The sequence below is a fragment of the Alosa alosa genome, chromosome 13, assembly GCF_017589495.1.
Source record: "Alosa alosa isolate M-15738 ecotype Scorff River chromosome 13, AALO_Geno_1.1, whole genome shotgun sequence".
NCBI classification, from domain to species: Eukaryota; Metazoa; Chordata; class Actinopteri; order Clupeiformes; family Clupeidae; genus Alosa; species Alosa alosa.
The window spans coordinates 8,351,567-8,373,115 of record NC_063201.1 but is presented as its reverse complement, the minus strand read 5'-3'; the positions used below and the strand labels follow the sequence as shown (position 1 = coordinate 8,373,115).

Here is a 21,549-nt window from a genome sequence, read left to right as displayed (position 1 = left end):
GTTAGAAGGGTCACCTCAGTTCTGCTCTCCCCCACCACATCCTCCTCTGAAACAGACAGAGATAAAGATAAAGACCCAGGCGTCTCTGCAAATATGACTAATATTGACAGAAAGCATTTAGAGTTAACTTTATTACATTAGGCCCAACTCAAGTGCCTTTTTCCCATTATAATCAATATATTTATCTCTGAAATATTATACATACTGACATAATATACTGACATATTATATTTAATATTCAGGAATGTAGTGGTAAAATAAGAGGTGGGTAAACTATGAATTCTGAGATCACGGTGAGGTGGACTGTGCCATGCGGTATGAGATTTTTTAAAAAGGCATTCAGAACATTACAGAATATTGTAAATGTGGATAATACAGTGTGATTTTTGAATGTTTAAAGTTGCAATTGGTGGAAAAACTCTAATAAGAGATGGATAAACTCTACTTCTGAGATTTCAGAGGTGGATAAACTGCGATTACTTGCGTTTAGCCTCCACTACATTCTTGATTATATTACATTATAGTATATTTTTAACACTAGAAAGGCTGAGACGAGTCATTTTACTGCAAATTTTTTCAAAAAATGAATGAAAATTAATTAAAAATAGTTCTGCTGGTGAAATGTTTAGTTTAAATTCCAACAGTCAAAAGGACCGCCTTGGTAATTCTAGTAGTTTTGACATTCTTGCCAGTTCTAGTTTTAAATATTATATTCAATATAATAATATTATAACTGAAATATTATAATATTTAAGACTTTCATATAATATAATATTTAAGACTTAAATAATCTCACCCAACACTACTAAGAATGTGCCTTTGCCACTGAAGTCAAGATGGGTCCACAGCTTCTCTCCGCAGTAGTACAGAGCCGAGTCTACCGTCACCACTCGTAGTAGAGTCAAATAAGCTGTGCCTGTAGCATTGTTGCTTTGGAGCAGGCAGCGTTGCTGGTTGCAGAAAGTCTCACTGAACTCCACTGACCCATTGGAATACATTCTAATCCAGCGTATCATCTGGTTGGGGCATTTCCCATTGGGACATGAGCAAGAGATGGACACATTCTGACCTGGGATGGCAAGTAGGCCCACTTCTGAACTTGCAAGAGTGGCAGCAACTGCAGTAAACACAATAGAAGATCACACATTTACATGTAACTCCAACACTTTACAACAGCTTGGAACTAAATGCAGACATAATTTTGGCATACCTATTCAAGTAAGTATAAGTATAGTATATATATATACTCTTTTGATCCCGTGAGGGAAATTTGGTCTCTGCATTTATCCCAATCCGTGAATTAGTGAAACACACACAGCACACAGCACACAGCACACAGTACACAGTAAGTATATAAGTATACACACAGTATACATATAAGAACTAGCCTCCAAGCTTAGACTATGTTGTCATGATTCACATGTTGACGTTATATGTAATATTGTTATCATCATAATTTGGTTTAATTAATAATGGTGATTAATGAAGAATAGAAAATATTGTCTTCACTTACGCATTAATGAGGTGTAGCAAACTAGGGCAACCAGCATGTTTTCTTCTTTCTCTCTCTTGCAGCACATGATGTTTTGAGCACATGGAGATGTTCTTTTGTCTTCTACTTTTTCCCACCTAAACCACAAACATCACAGTGCACACTGGCCTCATGCTTGAGATTAAAGAAGTGTATGCGTCAGACTAGACCACAGTGCTTTTTGTAGAGGCCTAGTGTGTGATCTCAGTCTAACATCCTGCGCTACAACAGTGCCACATACTGTGGCATAGAAAAGTTACACACACCTTGGGGTAAAATGTGTTATCTTGGTTAACTAAGCAGGTAAAATATTTCCATAACGTATTCATTTAAAAATGACACTTCTTTAATATTTAAAATAAGATTACTTTTTTATTTCCATCTTATAGTTTCAAATTTACATAAAAAGGAAAAGGATCTGTACTAACTTTGTACTAACAAATATTGTACCCAGCTAAGTGTCTAAATGCTTAGGGGTTTTCGGCCTTTCTACCTTGCAATTGGCTTCTACTTCTGTCTTTTCTGAGGACTGCTAAAAGTTATTTGACAACTCAATACTTAAGGGTAACACACTTTGTGCATGCAAAGACATTTCACTAGCCTACCTCTACTTCTAGCCTACTTCTCTAAATACAACTGAATCAACTCAATTTAGTTTTTTAGTTTTTAAGAGGGTTTTTTTTTTTTTCATATTTCTTTCTTCTCTTTAGAAATTGCTCTCCCTGTAGTTTTTTTATTATTATTCTTGATCTATTATTTTGTTACAAATGTTTATGATAATTCAGAGCTCAGAAACAGAAAGAACCCATTGTTTTACTAAAGGTGCTGTAACTTTATTCTTTTCTCTGTAAGAGTGCACACAATTTGTGCAAATAAATGTAAATAAAAAATAATACATTTATCTTTAAATGTTTAAAAGTAGGCTATATTCAATCTTTAACATTCTAACTTTATGAAGATCAGTTCATTTTCTATTCAATAACAGAAAATAACAAAACAATTTACCACTGGTGCGCTTATGTATACATACTAATGTAGGCAGTTTTATTAGCTATCCTGACATGTAACTAGGCCTATTGATTAAGTCAAATTGACTAGCCTGTTTTTTGCCAGTGGAAGATAGGACGTTTGAGCACTCTGCCCATTAGACAGCTGCCAGGCCTTTATTCAGTGTCTGCGTTTATATATTAAAAACACATGCAGTCAAATGGTGTTGGTGTATATATGCAGTAGACATCCATTTTGGTTGAAGTCGAAGTCAAAAAACGTCCATGTATTTGCTACGTCCATTCAAGTCCATAAAACAGCTCCAGGCGAAGTTCTTTACCTCTTGACGAAGAACACACATGAAAGGAATGATGAGGGTATTAATCAGGGATCTCTTTCTACAAAAGATAGCTGCGTGGTTGCTAAACCACTTTCGCTCAAACAACGACCTTGTAACACCTGTTTCTAGAAAGCGTTGTTGTTTGGTAGTTGTTCCGTAGTTCAAACATTACAGTGTTAATCACGTCAGGCTCATTTACTAGAGCAACGATAGAGCTACATCATATAGCCTACATTATTGAGAATACACAATCAACAATAATCAAAGGAAGATAATGTTTTTGTCGTGTCCCAGTATTTTCTTAATTTCAGCCTGTGCACACGCGCAGCGTGAATGAGTGGATGTAGACACAGCTGCGTCTGAATGCCATCGCAACTCCGTCGTTCCACCCCTGCACTCAGATATATTAATGTAAATTTAAAACCTAACGATGAGTGAAATATTCTTTTGGAGGGTGTTCAGGTATGAACATGGAGGGTCAATCTAGTCAAACTAATGCAATTAAATCGTTGACAACCGTAAAATATCCCGGCAATTCCGCGCAAATGCCATGGTATTTAGTTGGCGTTATGGATGTGACAGTTTTGCGTGGAATTGCCCATCCATGAACGACACAACAACGACTACTTTCGATCAGTAGTTCCAACCACCAAACTTTCCGCCCATATTTGCGATTAAGCGTTCAGACAGTGTTTGGACAATGTATACTGTTAAATAATAATAATAGGCTTAATAATAACAATAATAATAATAATAATAATAATAATAATAATAATGAACTATTCCGTTGAAATTGAAAGATTGTTTCTGGATTTACCTGCGTGTCTCTTTGACTGCATGCCCGATGTATCCAGGGCCTCATGAACACCACAGTGAACAGAGGGATCAAGACACAGAGAGGAACAAAGACGAACAGCAAATCACATGAAGACACCGACGCACCCTCATCGCCTATAGACAACACAAAAAATAGTCATCAATAATAGCCTGCAAAATATTTCCTAATTCGATCCAAAGCGACTTTAGTCAGAAATAACATATGGCAAACAATGAGAAATAACAGGACAACAATACCATCCATTACAGTAACTTGAACGACGTCTCCGGTGTCATGGAGACACACACAAAGAACTTTACGCATGGAGTTCTCCATGACTGGCAGCGAAATCCCTGTCCAACGCAGGAATGCTCCAACCTCATTTAGTCTGCTCTGTGTCTGTTGTCGGACATCAGTTTTTCGCCCCTCTTGTTCTATCACCCAAAATGGATCACTCCAGCCCGAACCAGCACCCTGCACCTCGCAAAGAAACTCGCGGGGGCCGGTGGAGCCATCAGGACCGTCAAACACGCGCATCATAGGAGAGAGACGGTTATCTGTTGTGAAGAGGCATTTTGTACAAAGATGATGAAGAAGTAGGCTAGGCCAATAAGCCTGATCTGCTGAAACAGTTAGGCCTAATATCAAAATACAGCTATTTTAAAATGTGTATTAACATGAGTAGGCCTACTATCGCACCTGTAACAATCAGGAACATGCTTGACCCTGTGATAAAAAGGTTTCCCTTTCGTTCCGCGGCAAAGTATCGGCCAGAATCCATGACTGTTAGGTTGTTAATGGTGTAAGAGACATTACTCCATTGTGCAGTGACTACAGTGGACCTGGTATAATACTCGGAGAATTTTACCTGAATTCTCCCTCCATGTGTTTCATGGTACCAAGAAGTTACCCCATACTGGTTCAAAGGGTCTGTCATATGGCTGTGGAGATCGATAGTGCCTCCGACGTGTCCGAATACAACCGTGTCCTCTTCTCTAGGAGTGTAACATTTAGCTCCAATATCTGAAAGGCAAGAAAAAGGAATTCAGTAGCCCTACACCAGAAATAAAATGACTTTGTAGATTTGCTAGTATAGCCTACATGCTGTGCGCGGAATTTTAAACACTGGCAATATATTGCTTGTGGTAGATTAGCTTATACTGACATTGCAAATTAATTTACATCAGGAAGAACCATTGACGGCAAATACATTAAAGAAATTCTCACTGAAACTGAGGATTAATAGTATGATCTCCATGACAAGACAGCGATTTCCAGTGTACTGTAAACAGAAGCTGAATCGGAGTCGCTTTTCTCTGCAGTTCAATCTCCTCTGGAGTGCAGTTCAAATGCGTCTGACCCGGCAAGTAGGCTACATCCGCTTTAAAGGCCATCGGAAACACCGGTGTACTTGTAGAGAGTCGGAAATCATACGCTTACAATTAAAAATGGAAATAGGCTATGTCTCCAACAAATTTGCATTAATCATTTAAATATTGGTTTTCTGCATGTCCACTTAATTGTGCAGTGTCAGGACAATGTGTAAAGTAGGTCCGTGTAACACTTTGCAGTGCTTTGTTCTATTTGCTCCATCCATCTGATCCAAATAAAAATGTGTTCAATAATCCAATTTTCAAATGTTTTAACTGGTCAGCAAATAGATAATTGCTGCTATTGTCTAAATGTGTCATTAGTCACGCAAGATAAAGAAAAAAACAGAAACTGGATTGGAAACAAAAGTAAAATTCAGTTAATATCGGATTTTTGCCTTTTTTACCATTTTTGTTGGGGTGAACCACAAGCGTAGGGGGGTGACCTGATACATATTGGCGCGCGGTGTTGGTGATCACAATTTATCAGCGTATGTAGAGATAGAGGGCTATCAAACACAGTTCAGCTTGCATCAAGGTGCCAAGCGATTGATAATGTCAGCTCGAGATAACTTCAGATGCAGAGGGAGACATTGCTGCATCCTGATATACGTGTGTAGAATGTTCATGTTCTGGGAGGCTTTGGAGATCTACATCAGAGAGGGTTCAAGCGGAGTAGCCTAATCTTTGCCTACATGATCCAATGGACTTGAGCCGTAGTAGCCTATAGCAATGTAGGCTATTTGCTGTTGCAATGAATAAATGGATAAACTGATAAATTAGGCATACTCACGGTTGTTTCTTCGTTTAGCCTAATGAGACCTGGTCTAGCGTAAAGTGTTAAATAAGCAAAAATGTCCCACGTCAAACAGTGCTTGGGGTAGCCTGTAGACTGACGTCTTCTGCTTTGGGGAATTATTTGCTATGGTATGGCATGGCCATCGTATTCAAATATACTGTAGATATGTTCAACATAGGCTGAAAGTTATGTTTAACGTGCCATCTCCCAAAATCGGCGAAGTTTTAGTTATTAATCTCTAAAGTAATGAGTCAAAATCACGCACAACTTCAGGCGGCGCTCTCTTCCACCATCTAGCCTGGCCCAGCTAGATGCTGTTCTCCCCCGGTGCTCGTGGTTCAGTCCAACCAAAAGCTCAAAAAAGGAAAATTAAAAAATTGACGCATCATTTCAATGTTTAACTTCTCAACAGAAAACCGTAACTGTGCTCAAATGAAAATCAAAATATGCAACAATCCCATTTACTGTGCCGTCCTAAAGAATGGATAACTGATTTTTAAGCCTATTTTTATATTTTCTCATGTGAATTCTGCAAATAGAACATAGCCCTGCAAAGCGTTACACGGACCAAGTAGCCTAGGACTACGCCGCTACTGAAAGGGAAAAACAGAAAGGCAGGGAAAGGCAGTGCCCCTGCTATATTATGCCTATACCCTTAAGATTGTTCGTTTGGTTTTTCGAACATGGCCTAGCGTGAATGCGCGTGCTCTGGGAGCTGCTGTCCACGTTAATAGTTCTGAAATATCCTCTAATTTGCTGCTGTCAGGTGACTGCACTGTCACAGCTACCGTTTAAAGTTCGGATCTACACATTAATTCATATATGAAAATAGAACAACTTTGATCTGCATTTAAGCATCCCTAGTATGCTATATACCACACATAAACATAAATAGTAATTATTTAAGATTATTACAAGATTGTTGCACAGTTTTCATGTTTGTTGCAAGAGATGTATGACCATAGGCTATTTAGGCTTAAGCCTGCTCAGTAGGCTACATCTGTCATGCCAGTTTGCCAGCCTGCTTGTGAGAGTTAGCCTGACAGGCTTCAGTATGTGAGAGTGCCACTGTGTGTACTGCAAATATTGTTTTGGAGTGTCACTGAAGAAGACGTTTGAAGATGAGGAAGAGGTCGAGTAAGAAAGTGAGGAAATATGTAGGTTTAAATGGCATAGCCTAGGCTTAAATTATGATCCACTATGTTCCTTACTCTGCTCTTACCTTATAGGCCTAATAAAAGATACACTAGACAAAGATAATCAGAAAACTATTCTGCCAATGTATCGTTTCATAGGCTACTTAATTGCATTTTTGTCCGTTTTAACATCATTATGAGCATTCAATAGCCCTATATGCTATTTTGCACGCCAACATATGATTAATTACAAGTAAATAATAAAGAATGGTAACGATCATTATCAGAGGTGGGACCAAGTCACTGTTTGGCAAGTCACAAGTAAGTCCCAAGTCTTAGCAGTCAAGTCCAAGTCAAGTCCCAAGTAAATACAGAGAAGGGCAAGTCGAGTCCAAGTCCAAGTCACATCAAAGCCAAGTCGAGTCCAAGTCCAAGTCCCAATCTTTTTCAAGTCCTGAACAAGTCATCAGGTACTCTTCACTTAATAATGCCATTATTAGACTATCGATCATAATTTTAGCACTTCCATCTAATCCACAGTATTTTTTGTTTATAAATACAGATTAAAATATGTTCAATGTTTCTGTCTTGTAATCTTTTACGACATATGCATGCGCATACCTGTGTAATCTGTAAACGGATAGCTACATAACACTCAGCACAGCTGCAAATATATATATTGTTTTTCCAAATTGCGGAGCCCACTGTAAGGATGAGTAATAATTTGACTGATGGCAGTTCACTGCGCTAGGCCACAGATTTGCCTGCAAACAATTTATTAGGCTGTCTGGCAGTGGCGACTCATAAGGAAGCCAAGGTCAACACTTTTATATTATTTAAAAGATAATAATGACAGTAATTTTGTTTTAAAGTATTCATTTCTTAAGAAATACTACACATTTGATGCTGTTTATCTCATTTGTAAATGGTGCACTGTCACTTTAAGCCCATTGTGTCACACGTTCTCATAATGATCCTTTTTTTACCAGCTCCGTTCAAATATAGCCTATGGCTAGTCCACAAACTCAAACATTGTTTGTGCCACATGTATAGCACAATATTAACAACGATAAGCATGATATTAAGTTGGCACAAACAGCTTTCATTCCCTTGGAAAGAGAAGCATGTATGACATGATGCTTGCTTGACATTTTCTGTTTGCAATTAAAAGTGAATTATGAGCCTGGTAGCCAGTAGCCACCTAGCTACAGTAGCTGAGTGAAATGTATTTCAATCGGCATCTCATGTGCTTCATGTAAATAAATTATTGAATACTTCAAGACTATTAAGACCAGTTCCATTACACAAGGCAAAGACAACTCTTCATAATATTCTTGTCCACTTTCCAAATCACAGTGAGTGCAGCTATGTCATAGTGACCTGGATCTCATAGTTTATAACAGTACAGTAGGCTAGTGAGAACCGGATAATTCACAATCTCCTCTAATCTCGTATTTGTTGCCTTCACGATTTCCTTTTATATGTTTCTTATATTTAAAAGAAGATATCAATCATCATCAACAATGACAAGCCAGCTGGAACCTACTCATTTTCTCTCCCTCTCGTGCGTGCTTGGATGCGTTCTCAATTAAATGCAGTAGGCTAGCATAAGTTCAAGTTGGATCTTAATGGAGAGGACTCGAAAAGTATCAACTTTATGTAACATGCTGTTGGTGCTTTTTGACATTAAACGTTCTCTAACAAGAGTGCAAATCAGTTTGCAGTAAAGCTACTAGTGATTGGCTAAATGTTGGTCCTTCCTCTGTCTCTTGGTGCCCTACACACAGTGCGTAACGCGTGTGGGGGTAGCGGCAGTACTGTACTGTGCTCTGGCCGCTTGTCTCCGCTATTTTTTTTTTTTTTTTTTAGTCGCGGGAAAGCGTCTGTGGGGTGACTGGTCCACGATCAGGAAATTTAGTTTTTGATTCGAGACATGTCAAGTCATCACAAGTCAAAGAGGCAAAGTCCGAGTCAAGTCTCAAGTGAATAGTATTCAAGTCCAAGTCGAGTCGCAAGTCATGCCGAATTTTATCAAGTCAAGTCTGAAGTCATTAAAATCATGACTCAAGTCTGACTCGAGTCCAAGTCATGTGACTCGAGTCCACATGTCTGATCATTATATTCTCAGTTGTAATTTCCCTGTATGTCCAGTTGGTGACCTAAGTGAGAAGGACCTGTTAGGACGCTCTTAGACATTAAACTTGGCATTAACGAGTAGCCTACTCTGGGACAACTCCAGGGCCCACTTCCCCGAAAGCATCTTAAGCCTAAGAGCGTCGTAAAGTCCCTCTTACGAACGTCTTAAGATTTGCCGACTGTTTCCCGAAACCATCGTAGCTTAAGAGCATCGTGAAAACACTCGTAGATCTAAGAGTGCTCCAGAGTACTCGTTACCGGCTAAGAGCGTCTTAACAGTACTTCTCACTGAGGTCACCAACAGGACATACAGAGGAATTACAACTTAGAATACATAATCCAATTTACATTCCCATTCTTTATTGTGTTGAATAAGATTTTAGCGTGCAAAATAGCCTACATTTAATGGTCATAATAATGTGATGAAAAGCGGACAAAAATGCAATCAAGTTATGAAACGAGACGTTGCCAGAATAGTTTGACATTATCTTTGCTAAGTGAATATTTTATTAGGCCTATGAGGTAAAAAGCAGAGAAAGCAACATGTGGTTTAGTCTGTAGCCTACTGCATCAAAATCTAAGCCTACATATTTCCTCTCTTTCTTACTCGACTTCTTTCTTATCTTCAAACGTGTTCTTAAGTGGCACCGCGAAAAAACAATCTAATCCTAAAATAATTACAATTATTTATGTCTCTGTGTGGTATATAACCTACTTGGGATGCTTACATGCAGATGTCAAAGTGTTTCTATTTTCGTATTGATGTGAATTAATGTGTAGATCCGAAGTTTAAATGGTAGGCCTATAGCTGTGACGTGCAGACACCTGACATCACCTTCAAATCAGAGGATATTTCAGAACTATTAACGTGGACAGCTCCCATTAAGAGCATCTTAAGAGCAGTGCATCGCTGCTTCCGCTTACGAGCATGTTCGGGAAACAGTCGGAAAAAACCAAACGAACGATCGTAAGATGAATCGTAGAAAACCCTCTTAAGAGCGTGTCTCCGTCGTTATCGGGGAAGTGGGCTGTTAAATATCATTTGTGTATAGCGCTCTTATATTGTATTACGGTAGCCTAAGAGTGTTGGTTGTTATATGTGGGGTATTACGGTTTTTCATACCTGCGTGTATGCCATGCTACTTCAGTTTCACTTGTATGTAGTTGATGAAGGTGACGGGTGAACAGAGCCATTACTCTATGTGAAAGTTCATTTAATAAATGACATTGAATAGACACTCAGCTTATTCTTCTCCACGCCAAGTTAATCCTGCTTGCGACAGTCAGTTAACTTAACAGGTTATGGGCCCAGGGCGAAGATAAGCGGTGTGAAAAAGTTTAACGCGACGTATTACGCGATAGCTAGCCAGCAAGAAGCTGAGAAATTACGGGGGTTGGAAGATGGCAAACCGAGCAACAGGAGTCCCAGCACCGCAGCTTTTATTCGACGGATCTGAAGAGAAATATGACCTTTGGGAAACGAGGTTCCTAAGCAGTCTACACATTCTCAAGTTGAAGGAGACCATTTTACATGAACCCGCTCAGGCGAGCGATGAGGACAACCGGAAAAATGCAGACTGCTATGCCGAACTGGTAAGGCTAATAGACGATAAAAGCCTATCACTAATCAGGCACGAAGCCGCTGATAATGGCAGGAAAGCCCTGAGCATACTTAAAGAACATTATTCAGGAAAAAGCAAGCCACGGATTATAAATATGTACACGTCATTAACAAAGCTGCGAATGGCAGAAAACGAAACTGTTACAGACTTTTTAATAAGGGCAGAGAACATCATTACAGCGTTAAGAGATGCGGGAGAAACCATGAGTGATGGATTAATCGTAGCCATGATGCTATGCGGGCTACCAGACTCGTTCAAGCCGCTAGCAGTCCATGTAACGCAGAATGAGGATAACGTTACGTTTTCAGACTTTAAAAGAAGGCTACGGGTCTATGAAGAATCGGAGAAAATGAAAATGACAGAACAGACTACAGATAACGTGATGAAGACGATACAAGACAGGGGCGGAGGCCACAGCAAGCCACAAGGTAACAGAAAAGAAGATGCCAACTTGACTTGTTATAAATGTGGAATAAAAGGACACAGGGCGAGAAAGTGTTACAAGAAAGTGTGGTGCAATTACTGTAGAAACAATACCCATGCTGAGTCACTATGTAAGAAAAAGGGGGACAAGATGGCTACCAGAAAAGTTGCTGAGGAACAAGATGGCGATGAAGGAGATTACCTCTTCATGGCTAAACATGTGAAAAGTGAAAGACCACCACTCACGCGTGAAAACAAAAGGCATCATGGTGGACGCGGGGGCAACTTCCCACATTGTGAACGACATCAACAAGTTCCAGAACTTCGACAGCTCGTTCCAGCCAGAGACCCACTGTGTGGAATTAGCCGACGGAAGCAAGTGCAGTGGAATGGCCCAACAGAGAGGAACGGCGGTGATCCACCTTCTAGACAACGCTGGACGACAACACACAAGCTTAGCTACGAGATACACTCTACATGCCATCATACCCACACGACATCTTCTCAGTGGCAAGAGCGTCAAATGGAGGAGCTACAATCACTTTCAAAAAGGGGGACAGCCGCATGGTCACCAAGGATGGTAGCAGGTTTGACATTCATGAGACTGGGAATTTGTATTACTTGCCAACTGTTGAAAAAGATGTTGATCAGTGTAAGGTATGTCATGATCTACAGACATGGCACCAAATACTGGGTCATTGTAATTTTGAGGATGTTAAAAGGTTACAAGGTGTTGTGAAGGGCATGGAGATTAAGGGAGGTGCAGTTGGGTTGGATCAGTCATGTGATGTGTGTACACAAGGAAAGTTCACTCAGACAAGAAATAGGGAGCCAGATAGGAAAGCAAAGAAGCCCCTAGAACTAGTTCACACTGATTTAGCCGGGCCTATGTCCACACCAAGCAAAGAGGGACACAGATATGTGCAGTCCTTCACAGATGACTACTCAGGCACTATACTTGTGTACTTTCTAAAGTCTAAGAGTGATACGGTGCAGGCCACAGAAAGATTCTTAGCAGACACAGCGCCTTATGGAGAAATCAAGTGTATCCGTTCAGATAACGGCACTGAGTTTACAAGTCGAGACTTTCAGGCAATATTAACAAAGAATAGGATTAGGCATGAGGCGCCTGCTCCTTACTCACCCCACCAAAATGGCACTGGCGGAGAGAGGTTGGAGAACGCTTCTACCGATATGAGCAGATGCCTACTGATAGAAAGCGGGCTGCCAGATGAGCTGTGGAACTATGCTGTGCAGACCTCCGCTTATGTGAGAAACAGGTGCTACAGTAGACGCACAAAAGAAAACGCCCCCACGAAGTTATTCACAGGCAAGGTACCAAATGTATCCAAATTGCAAAAATTGGATCAATGTGTTTTGCTTACAAGCAAGAGAAAAGCAAATTGGACTCTAGATGTGAGCAAGGCGTTTTTCATAGGCTACGATAAAAACAGCCCAGCCTATCTAGTATACTATCCAGACACAGAGAGGGTCCAAAGCATAGACTGGTGAAATTCACCATTAAAACAACCCAGGAAAGGGAAACACAAACATCTGAGTCACACATAGAACACGGGGTGTACATCCAAGGGTTGACAACAGTGAAGAGAGTGTTGTTGATGAAAATGTGGAAAATGTACCAGGTCAGGGTGATCAAAGTGGTATTACGAGACTTCACCTGAAAAGACTGAGTACACACAGCCAGGTGAAGTCACAGAGACTGTGACCAAAAAGGTACCCACCGAGAAATAGAAAGAAACCAGCTCATCTACAGGATTTTGAGACTGGGGATAAGGAGGACAAACTGCACACATGCATGGACTCTTGTTACAGAGCGGTGTGTGATATACCTCAAACTTACCAGGACGCTATTGCATCAACCAAAGCGAGGCAGTGGACAAATGCCATGAAAGAGGAGATGCGATCTCTGGAGGAGAACGAGACCTTCAGCCTAACTCAGTTGCCACCAGGCAAACAGACAGTGGGGGCAGATGGGTTTTGCACTTAAGACAGAAATTGATGGGTCTGACAAATACAAGGCAAGATTTGTAGCAAAAGGCTACAGTCAGAAACAAGGCACTGATTATGATGAGACTTTCACCCACAGCTGATATGACAAGTGTGAGAGTGGTCATGCAAAAGGCAGTGCAGGGATGATCTAGTCTTACACCAGATGGACGTTAAGACCGCTTATTTGCATGCCCCAATTGACTGTGAAATTTATATGGAGCAACCTGAGGGTTATGAGAAAAAGGTCAAAATCAGGTGAAAAGCTAGTGTGCAAGTTACACAAATCTCTCTATGGTCTTAAAACAGTCAGGGAGGAATTGGAATGCTATGTTGCATACATGTTTAGTTGAGAATGATTTTGTACAGAACCCAGCTGATACCTGTGTGTATACAAGAGAAAAAACACAATGAGAAAGTAATCCTAATAATTTGGGTTGATGATCTGATCATAGCAGCTAATAATGAGAGTGTTCTGGGAAATGTAAAGATGATGCTTACTGAAAGGTTCAAAATGAAAGACATGGGAAAGCTGAGACATTTCTTGGGGATAGATTTTGAACAAGCAGATGGTTTAGTCAAAATGTCACAGGAGAGATATATGTGAGAAAGATTCTAGATCGATTTGAAAATGCAGGATTGCAAATCTAGAGAAACACCATGTGAACCAAAACTTGAATACATAGAAGATGCTGAGAAAATGAAAGAGCCAAGAAAGTATAGGGAGGCAGTAGGTAGTTTAATTTACTTGTCCACATGCACCCGTCCCAGATATAAGTTTTGTGGTCAGTAAACTCTCTCAGCACTTTGCTGAACCAACAGTAGAACACTGGAACACAGTAAAGCATGTGTTCAGGTACCTCAAGGGTACAACAGAACAGGGGTTATTCTTCAGGAGAAATGACACAGAAAAACTAGGTCTAAGGGTCTACTGTGATGCTGACTGGGCGTCAGATTCAGCGGATAGACGAAGTACATCAGGGTATTGTGTCAGTCTAAATGAGGGAAGCTCTTTGATATCCTGGAAAACAAGAAAACAACCAACAGTAGCGTTATCTACTTGTGAGGCTGAATACATGTCCTTAGCTTCAGCCATACAGGAATGCATCTACTTAGAACAACTGCTCAGGGGTATAGACACTTACCAATACGCACAAACAAAGGTGTATGAAGACAATCAAGGTGCCATAGCACTAGCCAAAAATCCAGTTAACAGACAACGTTGCAAACACATTGATATTAAATATCATTTCATCAGAGAGAATGTGAATAATGGGAAGTTTATTTTGGAATATTGTCCTACTGATCAAATGATTGCTGATGTTCTGACAAAGCCAGCTACTAAGCTGAAGTTGAAAAGGTTTGCAGGAGACATGTTTGGCACTTAGGAGTGCAAAGAGTGTTTTATACTTCAAGATAATGAGGAAGCCTCATTCTGTTATTTTGTTTTCATGCAACCTAATGAGATAAGAGCGAGTGGGGGTGTTAAATATCATTTGTGTATAGCGCTCTTATATTGTATTACGGTAGCCTAAGAGTGTTGGTTGTTATATGTGGGGTATTACGGTTTTTCATACCTGCGTGTATGCCATGCTACTTCAGTTTCACTTGTATGTAGTTGATGAAGGTGACGGGTGAACAGAGCCGTACTCTATGTGAAAGTTCATTTAATAAATGACATTGAATAGACACTCCGCTTATTCTTCTCCACGTCAAGTTAATCCTGCGCGACAGTCAGTTAACTTAACATGGGCCCAGAGCTCGTTTACGCTTAGACATTCCCTGACAACTCATAGCTCGACGAGTGTTTTCACGACGTTCTTAAGCAACCATGGTTGCGGGAAACAGTCGCAAATCTTAAGACGTGCGTAAGAGGGACTTTACGACCTGTTAGGCTTACGATGCTTTCGGGAACTTGGCTGGCTTCACTGAACAGCCCCCAATTTTCCATAAAACATGAGTGATATGTCCATAGGCTACATTTGTTGGACTGTTCAACCTGGATTCATGTTTAGAGGAGAAAAGTGAATTTGATTGGAAAATACAAGAACAGCTTAGGTTTCAGTAGGCTGTCTTCAATTCGAATTAGGGGTAAATAACTTTCTGTATTAAGATTGAATTACCTGTTTGTTTACTTTCTATTGTAAATAATACATTTTCATTCAGCCAGCAAAAATACATTTTTGTTCAGCCAATTGGTAAATGTCAGCACAGGAATTCAGTCATGCAAAAATGTAATTAACTTGAATTTGGATAAATTAAAATGGACAACGAAGAACACAAAATGAATCACAAAATCCAGCTGTTGTTTCTATTTATGTCTATAGCATTTATACAGCATTTATAAAGATTCTCAATGGTGATAGTATGGATTTGAATATAGTGTCCTGTGGGTTTGCATTGAGTTTAACATTTTTATTTCTCAGCAGCTCCAATCCATCAGCGATCTAAGATCATTTTACAATTCATTGTTGCTTACTGAATGACTTCATCCTCTACATTGAAGTTAGACAAATGCCATGTAAACATTGATTATGTGCTTTAAAAAAGCAGACCACAAAGAGGTAAGCCTACATAAGACTTGTGAAACCCCCCTTTTTCATCATTGTTGTACAGTACAGTAGGTTTTGTATCGTAGGTGTTGTGGTGAAATATGGTGAGGAAGTCTTTTAAGGCCCTATTTCAGTGAAGACCAGACAAGCCCTGTTTTCCGTGGATTGCGTGCAGGCGAAATGCGTCTTTGCAGAAAGGTCGTGTCTACCGAAGAGCAGTCGACCGGAACCCCATGTGACTGTTTCCGTGGTCAGGGGTTCTATTTTTGTCATGTGCTCTTTTACTTTTGTGGTCGGTGTTCTTGCAACACCTGCTACATGCTCGGATTTTGGTGTATTCATATGTCATTTAGTTTTGAATACAGGAACAATAGATTCTGACCCACATTAGCCTACTAACGGGACAAAGCCCTGTTTGGACAAAAAACAGCTAAATAATAGCAGCAGTTAATAATGGTAGCTTTACTGGAAAAGTCCATTTCAATCCAGTATAAATGGAGTAGGGCATGGAAAAGCATGGAGAGACCATAGGCTGTATAGTCTATGGTACAAACAATCACTCCACAGTATAACTCAATTATAAAATATTAGCCTCAGGATCAGATATGGTAACTATAAGCCTCGTGAAAATCAAAGACTGGCTTGGGTTCTCTATATTAGCGTTATTTGCATATCAGTGTCAATAATGATGAGAAATAAACTATTTCTTGAACATACACAAACCACACATCTTTGTGCCATGTCCCTTCAATTAGAACAATGCATCAGGGTTTTATTTAACAGATAGAGAGACAGAGAGAGAGCATAAGAGAAGAGACCCAACGGATAGCTAGAGGATTGGATAGAGTATTAATTCTCTGAATCTGACAATAATTGTATTGGATTAGCAATGTGAGCCACGCCTGTAAGGCTGTATACCAATATATGTAAATATTGTAGCTAATGGCCTACTGTGGTCATACTGGATTAGTACCAGCAGAATGTGACTGGGTTGGCGTTTTTCCCATCCAGGTAGAGGCCTGGACACACACTGATGGAGCATGGCTGTAGGAAACTACAGAAGGACGAGTGGATGAGACTCATGGTGTCTGCATTATAGAAGGACACCTGCTGCCTGTCACAGTCCAGGTACAGGCCAATCCTCCGGGGGGGATCCTTCGGGGCATTTGAAACGGGGGTCTCAGTCCCATCATGGGAAAAGACGTAGCTGCCGTTCTTAAGGTGGAGCTGGATTTCCTTCTCTGGCAGCTGAAGCTCTGTTGTCATTTCCACCTTAAGGCCGACGCTCCAGTTCTGCTTCCCCCCCACGTCCAGCTCGCAGTAGTGTCGGCCAGTCTTAAAGGTTTGGTTGGTGCTGGTGCCGGGGTTGTAGGTTTTATACATGCCGCTACCCCTGTGCACCTGGCGAATGCTGTGGCCTTCTGGGGACAGTTTGAGGTAGGAGTCTCCTGGATCTTTCATGCTCAGATGCTCCGGGCCTTAGGGAGAGGAACAGTATAGTTTTCACCACAGTAACCACATCCACCTTCCTACTAAGGAGGTTCACATTAATTTGAAGATCGCTACATACAATTCAGTATCATTTGAACAGCATGTACTGTACATGTCGGAGCAGGGAACACATGTTGATGTTGAGGTTATATACTATCTGTCTGTCTATCTGTATACTGTCTGTATGTGGTCATTTCTTTGTCTAGTTCTTTAGTTCTATTCTAGTTAAACTTTAAATTAAAACAGCCCGTTTATTTGACAGTGAACGTTCTCTGCCCACCTGGTTTGATGGTCTGCAGCATCTCCTTCCACACAAACAAGGGCAGGTGAGACTCATAGGGGCCCATTGACATGGAGTCAGGAGTCACCACCAGGCTCTTCACCTTTGACCTGAACCTGCACCCAGAAACCAGAATCATGTTATTCTCACAGATCCTTGTGGGGTTATATGCATTTTACCTGTCAACAGTAAAGGCTAAAGGAAACAGTATAGAGATGCATTGATGAGTGTTAGATGTGTGGTTTATCTTAAGTCAATCTAAATTATTGAGTTTCTAAATTCTTAATTTCTTGAGTTTCTTTCTTATTAAACCATGCAGTCGGGTGGATTGAAAAGACCAATTAATCATCTAGAAGATGTTAATTAATCTAATTCTAGATGTTTCTATGAGCCTTGCATAAGTATGTACCCTGTTGACCTTGTGTAGGTAGTCTAGTATATTTCAGTCAAGTATATTTAGTGTATTTTGTTTATACATGTTTATTTAGTATATTTTATTTACTCACTTTTTCTCCTGTTTGTCTTTCATCCCCTCTGTTACAGGATATCCTTTGTCTTCCCACCACTAGCCACAGACACACACACACACACACACACACACACACACACACACACACACACACACACACACACACACACACACACACACAGATATGCACACGCCCGCACACACACACACACAGTAATGAGTAATGTGGGAGGAATGCAGTGAGCTAGGTGACTATATTGGGTTGGAATACCAGAGACTATTCCCCTGGATCCCACGTGTAGAGTCAGCAACTAATACAAGCACTAACATCCAACCTGTAGTCACATTCTGAAAACTCTAAAATGCAATTAGCACAACATATGTCTGTTGTCAAAGTCAAAGTCAAAGTCAGCTTTATTGTCAATTTCTTCACATGTTCCAGACATACAAAGAGATCGAAATTACGTTTCTCACTATCCCACGGTGAAGACAAGACATATTTTACCAATTTAGGTCCACAGACAAACATAACATTCAAGTAAACAAAAAAGTAAGTAAATAAGTAAATAAGAGGGCACATATAATAATGAAAAAATAAGAGCAGCAAAATTTGGTTGAAATTGTGCATAGACAGTCAATAAAATACTAGTGCAAAGTCAGGCCAAAAAAAGGCTTGGGTAGTTCTGTTTGACCTAAGTAAGAAAGAAAGTGGCATAGTGGTGCAAGTTATGTAAGAGCAGCAGAAGTGTTGTGTTTTCAGGACAACAACACCAAGTTGTAAAGTGTACAAGTGTGCAAGTGGAGTAGTTCAGGCGGCCATGTGGCGGCTGTTGTGGTCATACCTTTAACACAATTCATGTTGTGTCAGAAAATATGCAATGAACACATTTCTAAAAGGCTTACATTTTCTTTACATACAATAATACCAGAAAAAGAGAAAGGTTTTTGAGGTGTAGACTTAGTATATAAACAAAGTGTGGTTTTGAAAGGAACTAATTAACTCTTTGGCTACTTGTGTGATGCATGTGTGTTGCTGTGTTAAGTTTAGAAAAGGTATTTTAAGTACAGGTAAATGCTTGAAAGTGATTGCAAAAACAAATGCAAAGTCCTTAAAGGTGCTCTAGCGATGTTACACGGTTTCTAAGCTAAAACATTTTTTGTCACATAGAGCAAACATCACCTCACCATCCGCTAGCCGCCTGGTCCAGCCTGGACCATTAAAACAATTGCACGAGAGGGATGGGGAGAGAGTAGTGAGCTAGCTCTCTGTATTGTTTGAACGTCAACACAAGTGACGTTACCCAACATCGCTTAGAGCACCTTTAATATGACAACCAGGGAACTCACTGATAACAAAATGTATAGGTATGCAATGCACTTGGTTTGGATAAAATGGTCTGACAAATATATACATGTAAGATGAATGTCATCATAGCTTGAGCTGAACAGGCTGCAGTATACTTGTAGTCATCATATTACAATGTAGTCATAATCCTAATTGGGAAGCCTAACAGGTGGAGCCAGTTTTCAGTGTGCAATGATGCATCTGCATTCTGCATCTGCCTTCTCTGCCTTTTAATAAACAGATTGTGTGCTCGCCTGTGAGCTTGAGTAACTAAGAGCTAGTCAGTGTGAGTGTGTTGTCCGTTCTGACCTGCAGGAAATGATCTGGTCTGGGGATCTCCAGTGCTGTCCTAAGGATCACCTCCTTCTCTCCGCCATCGACTGCTTTCCCCTGGATATCAGAAAGTTTGCGCTGCATGGCTGCCACAGATCTTATCTTCTTCTGCTCCAGCTCTGTCTGCAGCTCCTTCTCCTTTTTCCGCAGAAACTGATGCAGGGCCGCAAACTGAGAGAAGACTTGAGCCTTAAGACCATCAGACCTCTTCTGCAGTCGTCCAAACCAACATAGAAATAAAAAAATAAAATTATGGTAAATATCAGCTGAAATAATATCTGACTACCCTCTGGTAATTATTTGGAGGTAATGTCAAACTTTATCACAGCCGAGTACCCAGAATGCACTGGGCCAAGCTTAGTCTCACCTCACACTTGGCAATCTCAGCGAGTTGGTGTTGGCTGAGGTCATGGAGGCTTTGGTTTTCTTTCATTATAAATCCCAGAGCTCCTTTCAGTTCACCCTACAGCCAAATATGATACATGATTACTGAGCACACAACGCATTACAACTACAACAGTGTCAATACTTGAATGAATACATGAATAACTACACATACACAGACACACAGACAGCTTGGTCATTATATCACACCTTGTTTTTCTCGGCGGCCTCCTTCACAGGTTTGAATATGTGTCCCTGGTGTTTGTCCTGCTCCTTACAGATGGTGCAGGCCAGCTTCTGATCGGTCACACAGAACAGCTTCAGCCTCTCGTCGTGCTCTTCACACACCAGGTCGCCCTGTGGCCGTGGAGCCCTCGGAGGCTCGGCCTGCCCCGGCGAGGTGTTTAGGTGGACCTTGAGGCTCTCAATGATGTTCCGGAGGAGTCGGCTCTCCTTGATGTCCGTCGAGGAAAAGGGTTGCCTGCACTGAGGGCACATGACAGGGCCGATGCTGGCGTTGACGTGACCGGCGATGCAGGTGCGGCAGAATGAGTGCTCGCAGGGGAGGATCACCGGATCGGTAAAGTCGCATAGACACACTGGACACTGAATCTCCAAAGCCAATGGTGAAGCCATCGCAAGTTTCCACCAGACTATTTTTCCTGCGAGTTACTTAAACAGATCTCACAGCTCAGCTCTTAGGATGGAGCGCGAGGGAACACAGATGCACAGCTAAAGAGAAACAGAAAGTGTGTGTGGTGCTGCTTTCACCAAGATGAGTTACGCCCATGGATTGGCACCAGAGGTGGTCAAACTGGATTGTCTTGATTGTATTAAATGAATCAACACCGTATTTTCTGTGAGGTAGTGTCACCCATATCTCCTTGTGTAATGTACAGCTGTTAATAAAAATGACAAAGAAGTCCGCACACTAGAGCTCCATTATTTTTTTTTTTTCTTTTATTCACCACATGTGACGTTTCGGGACACACTGCCCTTCCTAATGTACAGCTGTTGCCTTACATTTAGGAGTACCCCAAGAGAATGAGACACTGATGCAGAATGAGAGTTATGTGAATAAAACCGTGGCCACAGGTCGACTGCCTCAGAGGTCAGATGGTTGCATGATTTACAATAGTGAACATGTTGGCATGTATCTTGGTGAGTTTTTGGGGCTAATCTTCAAAAACTGGCACCAGTACTGTAGCACTTATTCATATATTATCATACTTCACTAACCAATTGGTCTGATTATAATAGCGCTTCCAAGGAGACTTTGTGCACATCCCAGGTGCTGAACAAAAAAAGGGTCAAGTTTTTTAGGAAAAAAGTTCACACACTCCTTGGTATTCTTTTGTTGAGTTTATTTTCTCATTTGGCACATAACGTTTCGACCTTGCGGTCTTCCTCAGATTAACTTGCAAACACAGGCTTGGTACATGATCTAAATCACCTGTCTAGAGGGGTGGAGTCAGCTCAGTGATTCATTAACCCTTGCAGGTACAGCATGCAAGCTTGTGGCGTGAC

The 21,549-nt window shown here is 40.7% G+C and overlaps 1 protein-coding gene across 1 annotated transcript; it reads right to left on the bottom strand.

Annotated features, from left to right (window-relative positions):
* Positions 1–16,355: 16,355 nt before the first annotated feature.
* On the bottom strand, positions 16,356–20,753 carry LOC125306203 (nuclear factor 7, brain-like). Its single transcript, XM_048261428.1, has 6 exons — positions 20,233–20,753; positions 20,006–20,101; positions 19,615–19,848; positions 17,998–18,056; positions 17,492–17,607; positions 16,356–17,198 (listed from the first exon to the last, which is right to left on the bottom strand). Exons 1-6 carry the CDS (start codon positions 20,656–20,658, stop codon positions 16,687–16,689), a joined length of 1,443 nt encoding a protein of 480 aa, XP_048117385.1. The 5' UTR covers positions 20,659–20,753; the 3' UTR covers positions 16,356–16,686.
* Between the last annotated feature and the right edge of the window lie 796 nt (positions 20,754–21,549).